The sequence below is a fragment of the Heptranchias perlo genome, chromosome 12 (genome assembly GCF_035084215.1).
Source record: "Heptranchias perlo isolate sHepPer1 chromosome 12, sHepPer1.hap1, whole genome shotgun sequence".
Classification (NCBI taxonomy): Eukaryota; Metazoa; Chordata; class Chondrichthyes; order Hexanchiformes; family Hexanchidae; genus Heptranchias; species Heptranchias perlo.
Window position 1 is genome coordinate 32388668 of NC_090336.1, and position 18997 is coordinate 32407664.

Consider the following 18997-nt stretch of genomic DNA (forward strand, 5'->3'; position numbering starts at 1 on the left):
CATGGGTTTAAACACTATTGCAATAGTAAATATAAAATTAATGGCCAAATTAGCACATACTTTCAAGGCAGCCTTTAATCTTACAAATACCTACATACCATTACATTGTTTAAGAATTCTGCAATAACTTTACTCCACTTCATGAGTTGTTTGTTCGACTATGAAGTTCACAGCAGATGGCCTGGAATCATTTGAAGACTGCAATCTCACCTTGGGGTTCAGATAACAGTTACAAATGCTTGGAGTTTGTTTGTGTTGTCATCTGAACCCTCTATCAGTTTATTGCCCTATAATCAAATCATTCAAATAGCATAATTTTGACTTTGGGTGATGGTGTAAAATGGGCGATGGTGTAAAATGGGCGATATTGATTCAGCTGCCCGTTATATATCTCTCCTAATTTTCATTTCCTTTGAAGTCAATGGAATTGAAAATGTCTGAGGCTTGTCTGGGTTTTAAGGGGAAACGACCGGACTTGTAATTCTATTAGCACTATCACGGACCTGACAGCATTCTTTCATTGGGCAGCATGAAAAGGAAACTCCTAAATTTAAGCTCGAGTCCAAAGCTGGGCAGACTGTGAATGGAAGCCCAGAGATACAGCAGCAAGTCTGCCAAGGGCTACAGCTGATGGGCAGGTTGTTCCCCTGGCCATATTATGAATACCACTGATGTACAATACATGATTAATGATATGTATGCAGTAATTAATGTCCATTTATGAATATCACTGTAATGAAATAGAATACTAGATTTATGCACTGTGATCAAAACAAAAATGTGGTTGCAGCTATAAATGTTTATGATCTAATAAATGTCTCAGCCTTGTTAAACCTTCATTAACATCCTATTAATCACAGTAGTTGAATGCACCAAAGCTGACATCACAATTTAATGCTTTTATACAAAGATAAAAGGATTTCTCACCTCCACTGATCTGAACAGTCGAATAAATTTACTGTTTGCTATTTCAAATCTTATTGCACTCACTGTTATTTTAGGAATCTACAAAATTATTTCTATTTTACCACTACTTACAATGTTCATGACTATCCACAATACAAACTGGTTTGTTAAAATTATTTATCCCCTTCATTTTGAAGTCAGCAAAATTGGGTGTGGTGCACCTGAGCTGGTAATGGGTCGGCTGGGGCTGGCCAAGTTTTGCAAGGCCAGCTCCTACTGCTCATTTGAATAGACTCTGCACCAGAACAACATATATGCAGGGAGCCTGGTTGAGGATAAACAGCTAGAGACATGGGAAATCCAGCCAGGCAGCAGCTCCTAAAGGTCTGCTGCTGGCATTTAAAAGAGAGTGGATGTTTTGTGGTGAATTCTGTCCTATTTGCAATGGAAGAACAGTAACTACAAGAAAAGATGGAAGAGCCCTGTGGGGAAGAAAATGTGTGCAAGCAGAAATGTGGAGCAAACTCCCCATCTACTAACGATGTCTTGGAGGTTCTGCAGCAGGTATAGCAAATGAAGGTGGCCTTCTTTGGAGCAGAAAGCCAACCCCCTGTGAAAGCTGAGAAGGTTAAAGCTGCTTGGATGAAGGTTGCAGATACAGTAAATGGAGTCAGACCTGGTAACGAGAAATAAAAAAGCTTTGTGGTATCAGGTGGAGTATCAAGCAAAGTGAACCCACCACTGAGTACATTATTTGACTTTTAGGGCATCCTTTCTACAATCCAAAAAAGTGGAAGCTGTTACCTTTGTGGAGGTAACATACTAAGCATGGAAACAACCCTTTCCCCTTTCTAAACATTCCTTTATTACACAGAAGCTAAAGGGCATCCTTGTTGTGAGGCACACAGGTAGCTTTCACTATAGCTCAAGTTGAAAGTGTACTGAGAACTATCGGAACTGACATTTATGCATCATTGAAAAGTATTCCAAAATGCATTATGCACTGGCCACAGGGCTGAGCGTCTGTGTACTCTGCATGTTTGTAATATATGGATGTCCATCTGGAAAAGATATAAGACCACTGTGAGCATAAGCAGACTTGCAGGGGACCTCACAATATCACAGCTATCAGGATTTGAAGAGATGGCCCTGGCATTTTCAGAGTCCATGGAAGAAGTTGGGGAGGGAAAGTTTGGAAGTGTGCAACCATTGGCCAACAAGTATTCAACTTTTATTAATCTTATTGCTACCCTGACTCTCTCAATAACACAGAGGTATGCATTGCAGGGCATGGGAATACACAATAAATGGTAAGATACTGAGAAGTCCAGAGGAACAGAGGGACCTTGGAGTACATGTCCACAGATCCCTGAAGGTAGCAGGACAGGTAGATAAGATGGTTAAGAAGGCATATGGGATACTTCCCTTTACTAGCCAAGGCATCGAATATAAGAGCAGGGAGGTTATGCTAGAACTGTATAAAACACTAGTTAGGTCACAGCTAGAGTACTGCGTACAATTCTGGTCACCACATCACAGGAAAGATCTGATTGCACTAGAGAAGGTACGGAAGAGATTTATGAGGATGTTGCCAGGACTGGAGAACTTTAGCTATGAGGAAAGATTGGATAGGCTGGGGTTGTTTTCTTTGGAACAGAGGAGGCTGAGGGGAGATTGAATTGAGGTGTATAAAATTATGAGGGGCCTAGATAGAGTGGATAGGAAGGACCTGTTTCCCTTGGCAGAGAGGTCAATAACCAGGGGGCATAGATTTAAAGTAATTGGTAGAAGGATTAGAGGGGAGCTGAGGAAAACTTTTTCACCCACAGGGTCTGGAACTCACTGCCTGAAAGGGTGGTAGAGGCAGAAACCCTCATCGCATTTAAAAAGTACTTGGATACGCACTTGAAGTGCTGTCACCTACAAGGCTATGGACTAAGAGCTGGAAAGTGGAATTAGGCTGGATAGTTCTTTTTCGGCGGGCACAGACACGATGGGCCGAATTACCTCCTTCTGTGCTGTAAATTTCTATGCTTCTACGATTGCATAATAGTAGTATGGCATACAATATATTGGTATCTTATCTCTCTCAGAGGCATTCTATGCTGAAACCCTTGTAACATATCTTCCTTTTCTCTTCTTTTTGGGTCTTCCCAAGATAAGACTGTGGCAGCTGCTGGAGCCAAGAATCAAACACTTCACAACAGGTTGTATCACACACTCCAGCTCGTACAAACACGTTTCGCAGATTCAAGGATGGTGATTTTGAGAAAGGAGCACCAGATGAAGCACCCATCACAAGATGGAGCAAGTGGAGGTAACAGATGTGGAACAGCAAGCTGTTGTCCAATTTACCCAGCCAAAGGTGTCCCTCAGCTATATGGCATGAGGTATCCATGTTGGCAGGATTCATATTCCTCAGTCAAATTCCTCATTCTCTTCTCATGCAGATCACTAGTCAGTCTTCAAAAGTACCCAACACCTGGGTCACGGCAGGAGAAGGGGCAGAAAGGGTAACTTCTTTTTGAGAGCTTGCACGTCCATCCAATCCAGGCAGACGCCTCAAAAGAAATGATCAAGTGACCGTTAAAAGGTAGGTGATAGCAACCAGTGTCTTTTTAGATATTGCACCAGCTGTAACAAGGTCAACTCTTGAAACTAGACTCAGGTATGCCACTCCATCTTTTTTGAGGCCAGCACTAAACAAGAGAAGCCCACGACCACACTTGCTCCTTCCACTCAGACAGCACTTAGATGTAGCATGAAGAAGTAGAAGAAGCACAGTTTATAGGGTCACCAAGGGGAAGCATGGTGGTAGGATTTGGAAGTACTTTATAACATAAAGGTCATGTAATAAACTTGGAGCATTTTATTTCTGCCAAGAGTCTACAGTTTTTTGGGAGGAGGAAGGGCCATGTTAATGTTACACCTGATGGTAGGGTAATGTAAGAAGGCATTAAATAGATGGATATGTACACCTTTTTGTTTATTGATATATTGAGTGGTGTTTCAACCCTCTGCAATATCTGTGCTAGGGTGGATCTGGGAATTGCTGGAAATAATTATCAATCATTGACTTTCAGATCAATCTTACAGGTAGCTCTACCTCCACCTCCTCCCCTGCTACTGCTAAAATATGGGCCTTCTCTTCATCATGCATTCTCACTCTTTGCATTGCAAGCCTTTGCAACATTCAGCAGACTATTGCTAGACAATAGAGAAGCACACTGTTTGAGCAGTCCAAGCAGTGGAATCTTTGTTTCAGCAGGCCCATGCTGTGTTTGAGTTGAGGTATGTGCCTCACTATATCTCCTTTTTAGATAAAAAAAAGTTCCCCATTTCATTGCAGATTCCAAAATACTTGAACATACCCCAAATAAAGCATCATTACAACAGTGACAACACTTCAAAAGTACTTCATTGGTTATAAAACATTTTGGGATGTCCCGAGATTGTGAAAGGCACTATATAAATGCAAGTTCTTTCTATCAAATTCATATTTTTCTGGGGAGGCATGCCCCAAACCCTCCTTAGAAAACAAATCTTGTACCTTCAACGCTTGTATCCGCTTTCAGGCTCCAATGTACTAATTCCTCTAATAAAAGTGAGGGAACTTTGTGGGCAGTTTTCTGAGTAATCACTGGTAGGTGAGAGCTGCACCATCAGCAACACATATTGCAAAACAGTGTAGGTGCTGCCTATGATTGTCCCCTCATTGATTTAGATGGAGAGAAAACTTTGATTTTCCAATGTATGATGTTGGCAGTTAAGGTTCTGCACTTTCAACACTTATTGAGAAAATTACCCCTGTTGGGTATACCTACAGTTTATATTAGAAGCCTGTGTACCATTATACTTGCAGTGTGACTATTTGTTTTCACATACTTACCTATATTCAGGTTTGCTTTTGAGTTGTTAGCTTCTTGGGGTTGTATCACCTAGCATGATGCAAACTGGCTGATATGCAGTTCACTAATCTGGAAATAGTGACCTAGAAGCAAGGCTGAATCAGCAAACTTATTTAAAAGGCTGCTAAACAGGTTTTTGAATCAGGTGGAAATTGATGGGAACAGGTTTGATCAATGATGTCTATGTTAAGATCGAATAACACAAAAAGATCATCTAAAAATAAACATGACAGATAGGATAGAAATGACTGCATGCAGAGAACTGGAATAAAAAGGAACCACACGCTCAATCGGCTGAATGATCTTTTCTTGATCCTACACTTAAATTCTTATGGGAGAGCAGGGCTATTCTCGGTGGAAGGCAGGAGGCCAACATTAAAACATAGAGATGCAATGATGAATAAATATTCTGGAGTATTGCTTGGTTTCCGCTGGGAATTAAGGAGACAATTCCTCAGGAGATTGAAAAGTTGAGGAAGAATCCATAGTAGGGTAGATTGTAGATGTTCTATGGAAGGACCAGGTGGAATAAATAACCTTTTCTTGTTTCATCTTCTCTCATGTTCTTACTTTCTAATGAATTATGACAAGCATAATTCAACACTGAAAAGAGGACCTTACTTCTGACAAGCAGAAATGTGATTGGCCTCAGGAAAATAACTAAATTGGGTGTTAAACTAAGTGAAACATATCAAAGTGGTATTCAAGAATAATGTTGATTGATGATGAAATGCTTCAATTATCAGCATTTTTTTTTACTCAGCAATATAAGCGTCCTATCATGGCAGTTGGTATCTTGCTATAGGTTTAGTGGGAGCTAAAGGATTGAAATCGCTCTCAATGGTATTTGTAAGTAATGTGTTACTGCTTTCAAATGAAACTCCTCCATTTTGCATTTAACCCATCCATTGCTCAGATTATTTTAGACGGATTCATAAATACATTAAACTAATGAAGAGGAATTTTATACCAATGTGCTCATTATAAATTTTGCTGAGAGTAATATGACAACATTGGTTTTTTTCTATAAAACAATATTTTTTTTGAACAGAACTACACACTCTTTCCTCAATTTGTTTTTTAAAAAATAACTTCACATATCTATTGATAAAATATTGGCCCAGAATTTGCTGGAGGAGGACATCTCACGGCATACGCCGTTAGTTATTCTTTTTCCCTCACCCTTCAGCTCGAAAGTTTTTGCCCTGCAAGTTGCTGGAAGTGCCAGCTGATAACGGCTCAGCAAGGGCAACGGGGCATCTGGGACCATGGTCAATGATGGACCAACAGTCTATCTCTTTAACCAATGAGATTTAAGGATTGAGAAAGAAACAGAGGAACGATGGAGAAGGAAATAGGGTGAATTATAGTCAAGAAACAAAAATAAAGAGGGAAAGAAAGATTAGATTAAAAGAGAGAGAAAAAAAGAGACTGAAAGGAAAAGAAAGGAAAAAATCTCTAACAACAATTTAATACCTATAGGAATGAGACGCCACAGTTTCAATTGTTCTCTTTCTGGGCTGGAGAGGTTGAGTGGCATTGCAGGAACATATATCGCGTCATTAAAAAGGTACTTACGCTGTTAAGTACCAGCCCTAACTTTCTGCAGTGAGTTTAATTGACAATTAATGTGCAGCAATTCGTGAAACTCATGGGATGGTTGAGGGCAAGCTACAGTTTTCACAAGGCTAATGGGGGAGTGGCGCAAATCGTCCAGCAACTTGTGGTGATTCGCAATTCATGTCGTATCTCTTGCTCGCCATAAGTTGCTGGACGATTTACAAATTAATAACACCATGTGCATTAAACTCGCTGTTATTTTGGCAGCAAATTCTGGACCAATTACATTTCTCACCTAGGTTACATGCTCCATTGAAAATGACTGGGCAAAAATTTCAAGTGGAAATTTCAATGTTAAAATGTTCACACCTATTTGTTACACTTAACAATTATTTTTCCCTGTAATGCCAGTAGTTAGCACTCCAATAGAACTTCCAACATCAATCTTAAAACTTACCTGTCACGCTTTGCTGTAGTACCATTTTATGGTGCTGTATTATCTTCACTCCACAAATCAATGACAATGTACTCTTTAAAAAAAAATCCCCCTCATTTTTTCCTCAGTAACTGAACACCCAAAATAAGGTTTTAAATTAAAAATTCAATAAAAATGTCTTTTAATATTTCCATTCTGAAAGCCTGGGCTTAGGCTGGATATTTTTCCCCAGATTTGGCTGAATGTAAATTTTGTCGTCTGAAAATGTTCAATGCCATCAATTTCCCAGTACCAGTACAATTGAGTCAGCTGTGCTGATCATTTTTTTTGGCTCCTAGCAGGTTCTGCTCAGTTGTTTTCAAAATCATTTGAAGAAAAGCTAGAGGGCAAATTGCATTTTTTATTCACTTTATTCAGGTAAAGTTTATTTCAGTGTTTCCCTTTAAATAACAGATGCTGTATGTCCGTGTGTGGGTGTGTGTGAGAGAGAGAGATAAAATGACAGACTTCACTGAATATATATCTATTGTAGCGTTTGTTTTGTGTTCTACAAAGTTCAGAAAGCATATTAAGCTGAGTGCCTTTTCTCATCCTAATTTGAATTCCTTTAAAAAAATGAATTGAATTTTGAAGTAAACAGAAAGCTTTCAATCACCTCCATATAACTAGAAAATATAAACATTCGAATTACTGACACTAGTGAGACAAAGAAAGTGAGATATAAAGAGCGAGAGTGACAGATAGAGGGGGACAGGTAGAGTCTCGTTCTTCAGCATAATAAACTGTTTAAAAGCATAAGTAACTTGAATTTTGAAAGCAAACAAGGTCTCTGTGAGGGAAACGGATAGGATGGGAAGGAAAGAAACAGGTTGAGGGTAAGGAGGACTCTGGCTTCTCACCATCCACCCTTGGAAAAAGTGAGTGGTCGTGACGAGGGAATGGTTAGAGTGTTAACGGTGAGGTGAGTGACAGCGGAGATCTGAGAAGGAGAAGAAGGTTGAGGTAGGGGTAGCAATGGGATTGAGTAGGGTTTGAGATGGAAGTGAAGGGGACAATGCAAAGGTGAAGGGGTAGGGAACACAGTGTGAGATAAGGGATGGGGGAAAGCAGGAGTGATGGGGGAGGAGAAGAGAAGGGAGCAACTGATGATCTCAGGCCACATTTTTCCTGCAATCCCCACCGGAAAATGCAGGAGGCTGCCCTTGACAGCTCATTTCAATGCTGCACCACCCACAACCTCGCACCTGAAAGAAAAGATAAAAAGACGGAGACGCAAAATGAGTTAGAGAAAGAGAAGCAGAAAAGAGAATGAGACACGTACAGAAAAATGAAAAAAAGAGAGAAACAGCAACACAAAGCAGAGACAGATAAGAGAAAGAACATATTCTCCAACTTACTATGTGCAATGCCACAGGAGATCTAGTAATATAAAAATTGCCAAAGTTTCATTTCTATTATATTATTTAATTATAAAGCGCAATAGTATGTGTGGCCCAAGGAATGGAACTTTCTGATCTGATATCAGAATGATTGATGGAATATAGTATTTATATTAACCAAAACATTTCAGTGGACAAGGCAAAAGACCAGAAAGGGAAATGTGGTGATTACTCTTCAAAATAGTATTTTATCAGGCACTACAGGTTTGATCAGCATAAATCTTTTAAACAGCAGCTACAGAGTGATTTGTAATATTTCCTCAAGTCTCCAACAGGTGTTAATAAATTAAAAAATCAGTCTTGGCCTGAACTGAATCAATGAGTCATAGATGGATCAGTCACTGATATTTTGCAAAGTACTCTCTACATTTACCTCTATGGTTTGGTAATATTTATCTCTACACTATTGGTGAACAATAAGAAATCAGCATCTAATTTACATATCACAACCAAAGCTCCAATTACAGTGAATGTTCTTCAAATCAGGAAACCACTTTGTATGCTAATTCTTTTATCAGTCCTTCCAACAACTTTCAGATGTGTGCAGAACTGAGTTTGGTTGAGTACCAATATTGTATTTAATACATTCTTTTGCATTTTTGGAGAACAAATTGAGTATCAATTTTAAGACTATTCACTATTCTTTCTGTTCACCACTGAATGTCATACCTTTTCAAGTTCATTGATGCCTTCCTCCACACCACATATTGATGACAGTGCTCTGAGGGCATGCACATGCAGGTAACTAGGAGCATCTTGTCTGCAGAGTTTGAATAGTACTGCCACTCCTCCTTCCTGCAACAGAAAAAAAATACAGAACTTTATAAAACATATTCAAAGATTATTACTTACAAACTTCTGTTTAGTCAATGCAGGCTGCAATCAATAATGATTTTTTGCCAGATTTTGCTATAAAAATAAAGGTGAGGCTAACAGCGCTCACCGTTATTCATGTGCAAATCGGACAGTAACTTCCAGCAACTGCACATGCGCCGTTAAACGCGGAAATCCAGAAGTTGCTGGCCGAGATGCAATGCTCCTCCAAAAGCTGCGCGAAAATAGCATCTTGCTGTCTCGCTCCCTGTTTAAATATATTGAACAGTGTGAAGTTCCTGTACTTACCTGATAGATTCGGACTAAACTCGCCAGAAGAAGTTAAGTCAAGTCATTTCAAGTCTAAATACCATTTTAATGGCGTGGTAAGTCTTAATTACTGCCATACTCTCTGGCACTGAAAGTTAACTTTTACAAGTGTGGAGTCACATTCCTTCAGATTTTAATTATTGTTGGACATTAAAAAAAAATTAAATACCTTTTTGAAAACATTTTCTTTTATCTATGTCTTTTAATTCAATCTTTCTTACCCTCTCTTTATTTCACTTTCTGTATCTGATTTGACATTGAATTTATTATTCTAACTGACACTTCCTAATTCTAACTCTCCGCTATTATTAACACTGCTTCAATCTGATTGGCTAAGGAGATACACAGCTGCTTGCCCTGTTAACACAGATCCCAGATGCCCTGTCGAGGACACCGTGCTTTCTGGATCTCTAATTTAGAGGAACTTGCCGTGCAAAAGCTCATAGAAAGTCTATGGACAAGTGCAAATCTAATGAATGGCTGGTGCTGTTCATTTGCTGCTCACAGCAAATTCTGGCCCATTGTTAAACATGGTCTGAAGCGTTAGATGAATTATCAATAAAGTGATCTTTTTCTTAGAGTTTTGAACCAAATGTATTAATGAAAATGCTTGCGTGCTTCAAACCACCAATGGAACCCTTTCACATCAAATGAAGCATTTTTATCTATAATGTATCATGGTATTGGCTTCTTTCTGACACAGTACAAATGGGATCAAAACCAGTTCAGTCACAGAAATTGACCCAACTTATTATGATATAATCCTACATTACAACAGTGACGACACTTCAAAAGTACCTCATTGGGTTGTAAAGCACTTTGGGGCATCCAGAGGTCGTGAAAGGCACTGTATAAACCCCAAGTCTTTCTTTCTTTATAATCACTGGGATAATATCCTAGATTTTCCTGCGTAATGCCATTAGCACAAGGAATACAATGGTTCAAGAAGGTGACTCACCACTACCTTCTTATGGCAACCAGGGATGGGCAATAAATGCTCCCTTGTTAGAATACCGATGTTGTGTCCAGCCATATCCCTGAGAGAGGAGCCAAAAGATTCAATTCAAATGTAAGTAAATTGTGGGATTCATTTGTGTCTGTGTCTGATTGATAGTCCTTTTTGAATTTGCTTGTGCGAATCATTTTTTGAAAAGTATTTCTTAGCTTGTCTTATTCAAATTGAATAGTCCACCTGAAGCCATCAGGGAGAGGTACAGGCCAAAGGGAGACTCTGTGGATCGTCAGCAACAAACCATCCCATAAATGTTAATATTCAGGGACCTTGTGTTTTGGATGAGCTGAAGTTTATATGTTGAGGAGTTCAAAAATCTACTCTGATACACTAACTTAAGTAACAGAAATGTTTTGCTAATACACTTTAATGAAAATGATTAAAACCGGAGTTCTAGATTAAATATATTCCGGGTTATTATCCACAAGTCATCCTTAATTACCTTGCCCGTGACAGAGCATGACAAAAAACAAAAATCAAAATAACTTGTCAATGGGACACAAAATATGTCTTTCTTTTACATATTCTCATTGCCCAGCTCTATTTTCCTTTGATATCTGTACACAAGCCACTGCAAAATACAAGATATCCTGTAGATGTGGGAACAATGCTGATGACTATTTATGAAGGAGAGGAGTGCAACCAGGCCAGCGAATAACAGCAGAAAAGTTTGGAGCTTAAAGACCAACCAACAAAAATAATTGTTAAATTTCAAACAGTTTGATGGCCTGGAATTAAAAATCTGTGTCAAAAGAATGAAGCCAATGATGTGATGCAATACATTTTAAAAGGAAAAGGCTTTACCATCTGTCTCCATTACAAATTAACATATATTTTGGGTGCTAAATATTTCTTATCTCTTTTTAAGAGTTTAATAACCAGCTACTGTTTTTTTTACTGCAAGAATTGCTGATCAATTTTGCAATTCTGTATAATACTGCAATAATAATAAGACTGTCTCTAGAATTTATGGTACAATACACACAGCAAATGAATTAATGGAGAGTCTGCAATCCAACTTGTATGCTGCAGGAACCTGTGCCCTTATATAGTTTTAACAATCTGGTAATACCGATTGGTGCGGTCATATAACAAAACAGCTATGAGTAGAGGCAGTTGATCAGATAATTGTGCTCCTCATTCGGTAATTTACAAATATTATCTTAAACACTTCAAGTTTCCTGCTAAAGATGTTAAATCCTTTAAAAGGAGCAGGGAATTCAGAGACAGAAAGAAATTGTCTTTGTAGGTAATATATCGCAACAGCAAGGTCAACCATGCAGTAAGCGCTCAAACAAATCCCTATAGGAATGAGAATTTGTACCTTTTTTAAACCTTTTTTAAATACACTGACATTGCTGGTGAAAATTGTTAAAAGTCCTGCTGCTTGAAGCTCCAGCACGCCATAATTTTTATGTTTATTTATTTCAGGAGCATTCGTTTAAGCAAAAAAATCAGTTTTAAGAATACTCTGTTTTAAAATTATAACGTATATAATTACATTGTGTCGTATTTTAAACTCTTCAAAATTAAAACTAGGTGGTTTTTAAGCACTTCTTTATTTTGACAATTACTTCGACAAGATGAACATAAAAATCAACAATGTTCTGGAAAGTTAAGCCACGCAAATTTGAAGGTATTCAGTAGATACGGTTAATTTGGAGCACTGGAAATGCGGAGATGGCTGATTGTTGCACCATAGATTTCTACACCCTAACAATTGGATTGAGACTGTGCAAAATCACTTCACTTTGGACTCTTACAACCACCTAAGAGTAGAAATTTTCATTCTGTGTTGGCTTCAATCTATGGTGAATTGTAAGGATAATGCTGCACTCCACCGCCAACTGAGTCCCAAAGTTTTACTTGACTATTGTTAGTTTGTTTTATTTTGGGTATTTTTGGTGAGCGATGATAACATTGGAAGAAGTAGAACTGAAGAGTTACTGAGCAAGAGAGCAGAAGGGTAGTGTCAAAATGGTTTAGGAATCATGTTATTTTTTACTATTGGGGCAGTTTTACGCTACTTGCTATTGAAATTTTCAATCCTATTATTTATAGCGAACAGTGGAAGTCTAATATATGCTGTTTGCTTCCACATCTACAGGGCTCAATGTTTCCTATCCAACTCTTCCAATCATGTCATCACTATTCAATGCTTAAGGCCTCAATTTTAACGAACACACCTGGTGAGAACAGGGCTCATTCGGGTCTGATGCCCAATTTACCCCCACCAGATTTTATGCTCCATTGACGTCTCCCATTCTTGCCAGGCACTTTAGGTTAAAATCGGAACTAATTTTTTTTTTGGGGGGGGGGAGGGGAGAATTGAATTTTATGAGTTCATTAAGGTGAGGGATGGGAAAGAAGCACCTTACAATTATTTTGCATTTTCCAAACTAGGCATCCTTTAGCTTGGGTATGACTACTCATTGGTGCCCAGCTAGTTTTGAGCAGTTAACCCACTGAGAATTGGGTTCAGACAGCCCAAACATAGGACGCCGACAGATGATAAAATGACAAGACTTTCATCCCATCAATCTGAGCTGGATTGAAACCCAGAACTCAAAGGTACACGTAGGTGCCAACCGAAAAAATGTATTAATTTTAATTTCTTCAACTGTGTGGATTTTAGAAAGGGAACTGGGGCCAAGAATCGTGAATCTTCCGGTGCACTCCGAGGACTGTAAATAAGGCCAGGACTTGGACATAACTGGTCCCAGTCTAATGTCAGAGATTCCGCGGGGTCCTGTAAGTTATTCACTTTATAAACTCATTGGGGGTGATTTTAAACCCCAAGAACAGGTGGGTTGAGGACGGGTGGGAGTTGAAAATAGTTTCTTTTGCGTTGCGACCGCAACCCGGCTTTATTTCGGGGTTTAACATTGGCGCGTAAAAGTACAGGCTTCCCACTGGGAATGCAAAGTCTGAAAATTTTGCGGTTGCGATCCAAAAAAACAACTATTTTCAACTCCCACCCCCCCCCCAATCCACCTGTTCTTGGAGTTTAAAATCACCCCCACTGAGCCATCGGGAAACAAAATCTGTTTTCTGTACATTCCACCATTTGTTGCTCAATTATATAAAATGTTTGTGCTTTATCTGCTGCTTTCAATGATGTTGTTCCAAACCTAAATGTTTAACTGAGCTGTGCCAGATACTACTTTTAAAACCATGGACGATTTTCGCACCCCCGATCGGGTGCGTTCGTGGCTGGGGGGGGGGGGCTGCGAAAATCAGGGATTCCCGGGGCGGGTCTGGAGCCTGGCTCCAACCCGCCCACTTCCGGGTTCCCCAGTGATCCGCTGACATGTGCGCGCAGCCCCCGCAAGTGGGACTCCCGCCGGCAATTATAGCCGGTGGGGTGCCACTTAAAGTACTTATACAGGTACTTCAGGTCGTTTACAGACCTGATTGACCTGATACTTTAGGAGGGCTGGGATTTTGAAATTAACTGAGACTGTTTCCCGTACTGGGGGAAACACTCCCAGTTCAAATGGACGTGTTGCAGCCATCAGCCTATGGCAGCTGCAAAGGTCCATTTGACCGGGGCGGGGGGAGACCCTCACTCATTGCAGGAGGCCACTCTGTCACTTTGGACAAAGTTTGGCCTCCACCACCCTCCTCCAAACAATAAAATTCACCAACTTGCATACTTACCCCGGTGTCCAGACACATGTACCTACCTTGTGGACCCCCTCAAATGTACATCTTCCGGATGGGGGCCGCCGTAGCTGCAGTCATGACCTCCTCGGAGGATGAACAGCATCACCAGCCTCACCGTCCACGCCGTCCACCTCTGACACGTGGAGTCCCACAACACAGTGCTGTGACACATCCACCTGACAGCAGGAGGGAGGGCAACCGCAGAGAGAGATGCGTCGCAGAGGGCACTACCCTCGCCACAGGGTCTACAGACCGAGGCTCAGCTTCCTGGACCTCTCTGAGCAGCAGTGCACACGGAGGCTCAGAGTCACTTGACATGTAGTTGTGGACATCTGCAGCCTCCTTCATGCCGAGCTGCTCCCGGCTGGCCCGAGCACCATCTTCTGTCACTGTCAAAGTCACCACTGCCCTCAACAACTTCTCTCCCACATCCTTCCAGGATGTCACCGGGGACATCGCCGATGTCTCTCAGTCGTCTGCACAAAAGAGCCCTGCAAATACACCTACACCCACTCTGCAGTGACACAATGGGTGGCATCAGTTGTGGATCTCAGGAAAGGGCATTATTACACAAACCAGACAAGATTCGCAAAGACATGGCAGTAGTGGTGACAATATAATATTTTATGTGAGTTGATCAGAAATTAAATATAAGTAAAAACCATGACAAACCCTCAAATACCCTTGTGCATCCCCTTCATGCTCACGACACGTTTGCCTTACGCTGCCTACTGCACATATGTGATGCATGCCCTGTGGCTGCAGCACAGGTAGTGGCAGGTTGAGTGAGGCTGACCGTGAAAGAGATGCACGAGAGGGTGAGTATGAGATAGAGCCATGAGATTGTATGAGGATTGGGTTGAGTGGTAGTGGCGGGATGAGTACTGGCGAGGTGAGTAAGTGCAGGCAAGATGAGGATGAGCTTTGAGTGGGTATGAGGAGTGATGTGATAGAGTAGTGATGGCAGTGCAGAAGGAGATGTGGGGTGGGGGCGGTGATGTGGCAGACGGAGTGTAGGGGAATGAGTAAGTGTACTCACTTCGGCTGACCTACTTAGGTCATTGCAGCGCCTCCTGCACTGTATGCAGGTGCACAATATGTTGGTGGTGCAGGTGACCTCCTCTGCCACCTCAAACCAGGCCTTCTTGGTGGCAGAGGCAGGCCGCTTCCTCCCGCCCACCGGGGGAGGATCTCTGTCCTCCCCCTCCTCCTCACCCCATCCAATGATACCTGGAGCGAGGTATCATTAAACCTGGGAGCAGCCTTCCCCCTGGGTTGCTCCATGCTGTAATTTTTCCTATTTTCTGCAGCATCAGTCAGTGGAGGACTGCCCCTTTAAATAGGACTCCTCCAGCTGACAGACCTTGCTGCGCATGTGCAGTCCACCCGCTGCTCAGCTTACCAGCGTGAAACCTGGAAGCACAGGTAAGTGGATCCAATTAGCCTGCGATTCCGTGCGGAGCACCCCGATTTCACTGGGCGCGTTACCCACGCACCCAGTCGACCCCCCGCTGTGAACCCACCGCCCTGCTAATATCGGGCCCCATGTTTCTCATTATGCTTTAGATTATCATCTAAACAATATAAACCACAAACCAATAGTCAAAAAGCAAAAGTATTTTATAACCAAGTATTTAAGGGAAAATTAGAATCACCGGGAATTCAATTTTTCAAAATCTGCCGCCAGGGAATAATGGTGGTCTTCACAACTGACAGCTTTGATTGGAAGGAAAGTCGATGTGTGTAATTTTAATTAACAGAACCAAATTGATGTAGACATGAAAAGATACTATTTAAAATCATGTGACAAAATGAATTTTGCCATATTTATATTTCAGGTTAACATTTAATATCCTCCGAAAATATACCAATGCACTGCAGAATATGAAGGCGGCTAAAGAAATTTGAACAGTTGACTCAAATGAAGATTATTAGCTCAATGATAATAGCTCTGCTTTTTCACACCAACAGGACAAATCCCTACAGTCTAAGTCCTCTGTTTGAATTTCATCTCCCATTGGACCTTTATCTGATATGAAGCGACATCTGTGAAGTTAAACCCAGGGACAATAAAGTACCGCCAACACAGTGTTTCTGTACAATGACAATAAATCTAAATAATTCCTGTCAAGATGTCCAGAGAAGATTGCTGGAGGCATTCTCTCACTTTTTTTCTGTCAGATACCAAAAGTTGATTTCCCCCACCCCCTTGTAAATACAAAGATAATCAGAACTCATTCAGACAGATAGCTTCATAGCAATTGATCCCTTTACATTGCTGGCAAGTTAAAGGAAATTCTTGTCTCCCTGGGTGACCACTTTTGTTTTTTTTTCCTGCTCATGCACTGTGACACTGAAATAACCACTAGTATTACAGCTATTCAAAACTTTATTAACTTTAATTCTATAATATTGGCTCTAAACTACTAAATTTAACATCAATACACACTTTATGCACTTTTCCTTCACTTGTCCCTATCTTCCCCCTATTCTTGCTTCTTCCCCCTGTACATTGCTATTTTAAAGTTAATTTCACTCTTTTCTGTCCATTCTAACTCTTTTACTTTTAAGTTCATTTTTTAGACTTATCATTCTTTTTCTGCCTCCCTGTTCACAGTGTGGCCTAGAAATTGGTTGACGCGAACTGTGCGTCGGGAACGATCCCTGCACTGGAACTGGTAGGCCCGAGGCCTATCCAATATCGAGCCTCGGGCCTCATTTACAGGAGACCGCTGGGCATCTCCAATTTCTAGCTGCTACCTGCGGTTAGGTCCTGGGAGAGGGAGTGGAAGTGGAAGTGATCGTGAGGGGTGCAATCAGGAGAGGGACGGGACGATCAGGAGGGAGGGGCAGGAGGCAATCAGGAGAGGGAGTGGTGATCCAGAAAGGACAATTGGGAGAGGGACGGGGACCGGCAATGGCTATCGGCACTGCAGGGGAACCTAGAGGAGCACTCCTTTTCTTAAAAAAAAACTTACTTTTTTAGTGGTAGTCGTCGCAGGTCCCTTTAAGGATCGCTGGTTGGGCCACACATGGACCACGTTTTCCTGAATGCAGTGAGTCCGGTAAGGGCGAGGTCATGATAGGATGGGAACAAAATGGATGAGAATTTTAAACTTGAGGAATTGGGAGACCAGGCGCTAATGTAGGTCAATGAGGACAGGAATGCTGGGTGAGCGAGACTTGGTGCACAATAGGATCCAGGCAGCAGGGTTTCGGATGATTGGAAGTTTACAGAGGATGGAGGATGGGAGGCCAGCCAGCAGAGCACTGGAATAGTTGAGTCTGGAGAGGACAAAGGCATGGACGAGGATTTCAGCAGCAGATGCTCTGAGGCAGGGACTGAGGTAGAATCATAGAATCATAGAAGTTTACAACATGGAAACAGGCCCTTCGGCCCAACATGTCCATGTCGCCCAGTTTATACCACTAAGCTAGTCCCAATTGCCTGCACTTGGCCCATATCCCTCTATACCCATCTTACCCATGTAACTGTCCAAATGCTTTTTAAAAGACAAAATTGTACCCGCCTCTACTACTGCCTCTGGCAGCTCGTTCCAGACACTCACCACCCTTTGAGTGAAAAAATTGCCCCTCTGGACCCTTTTGTATCTCTCCCCTCTCACCTTAAATCTATGCCCCCTCATTATAGACTCCCCTACCTTTGGGAAAAGATTTTATGGTGGTAGAAGCAGGCAGTCTTTGTGATGGAGAGGATATGGGGTCAGAAACTCAGCTCAGGATTGAATTTAACAATGAGGTTACAAACAGTCTGGTTCCGCCTGAGACTGTGGCCGGGGAGGCAGATAAAATCAGTGGTGAGGGTCTTCCCAATATTTCGCTAGAGGAAACCATGGCTCATCCAAGACTGGATGTCAGTCAAACAATCTGACAACACAGACAATAGAGTCATCGTGACAGGTAGTGGAATGGTTAAGGTATTTGATTCACTATAAGGACACAATAGAGATTTTTGTCTCTATTTCATGACTGGTAAAGAGTTATTCATCAGCAGCGGCCCAATCAGTCCGTCTACTGCTCATGGCTGCTCTTCTGCCTCTTTCTCCAGCTATTCCAGTTAGCTCTTGTGGTCCCATTACTATCTTGCTTTCTTTCTCAGGAATATCCATTGGAAGACCTTTTTGCAGGGCAAAGTTCTGCAGAATAGAGCAAGCGATGACAATTCTTGATACCCTGCCTGGTTCATATTACAGGGCTCCTTCAAACTGGTGAAGGGAGTAGAATTGTCCCTTTAAGTATGTGTTTAATGTGTATGAATGTTCTGGCATGGGCATCATTACATCTCTCCTCTGCAGTTATGGAATAACAGGCATAGCTACAGATTTTATTAGTCATGGGGATTGCCCTCATCTCCCAGCAGCTGGGCAGACCCTCTCTTTCTGCCTGGAAGAAAGCTGGGCTGCTGGAGTATTCAAGAATAAAAGTGTTGTGGCAGCTAGCAGCAAATTTAGCATTCACATATAATATTTTATGCTGCTGGTCACAACCGCCCTAAAACATATGAAGTGTAACCCCTTCCAATGTAGAAAGTTCAGGGGATGAAAAGTTGGGCCCATATGACAAGGAAGCAGTCCATTTATAGCCTTTTGCGCCCTGAGAAAAATCAGCAACATCGTAGAAACTTAAAGCAGTGTCATTTTATTTTTGCTGTGGTGATATACCAAAAGATATGATCTGTGCTATCTTGTTAAAGAGGGCATGAGTGACCTCACAGATGCAACAATGGCCTGCAAATTGAGCAAAATGGGTAAAGTTCCCAGTTGCAGCCTGAAATGGCCCAACACAAAAAACATTTAGGCCCGTGATTACACTCACTGAGACTGAAAGTGCTGTCAATCTGGTTGAATTAAAACACAAAGTTCCTCCAAAGGATCTTTACTGTAGCCTCCTTTAGCACACTTCTTCA

At 41.4% G+C, this 18997-nt stretch overlaps 1 protein-coding gene across 1 annotated transcript in view; it reads right to left on the reverse strand.

The window, feature by feature from the left end:
- LOC137327706 (protein inscuteable homolog) overlaps positions 1-18997 on the reverse strand; it is a 190514-nt gene that overhangs the window by 96894 nt on the left and 74623 nt on the right. The window contains exon 5 of the mRNA XM_067993505.1: positions 8919-9044. Within this exon, the coding sequence (XP_067849606.1) occupies positions 8919-9044 (126 nt within the window). The remainder of the gene's footprint in view (positions 1-8918; positions 9045-18997) is intronic.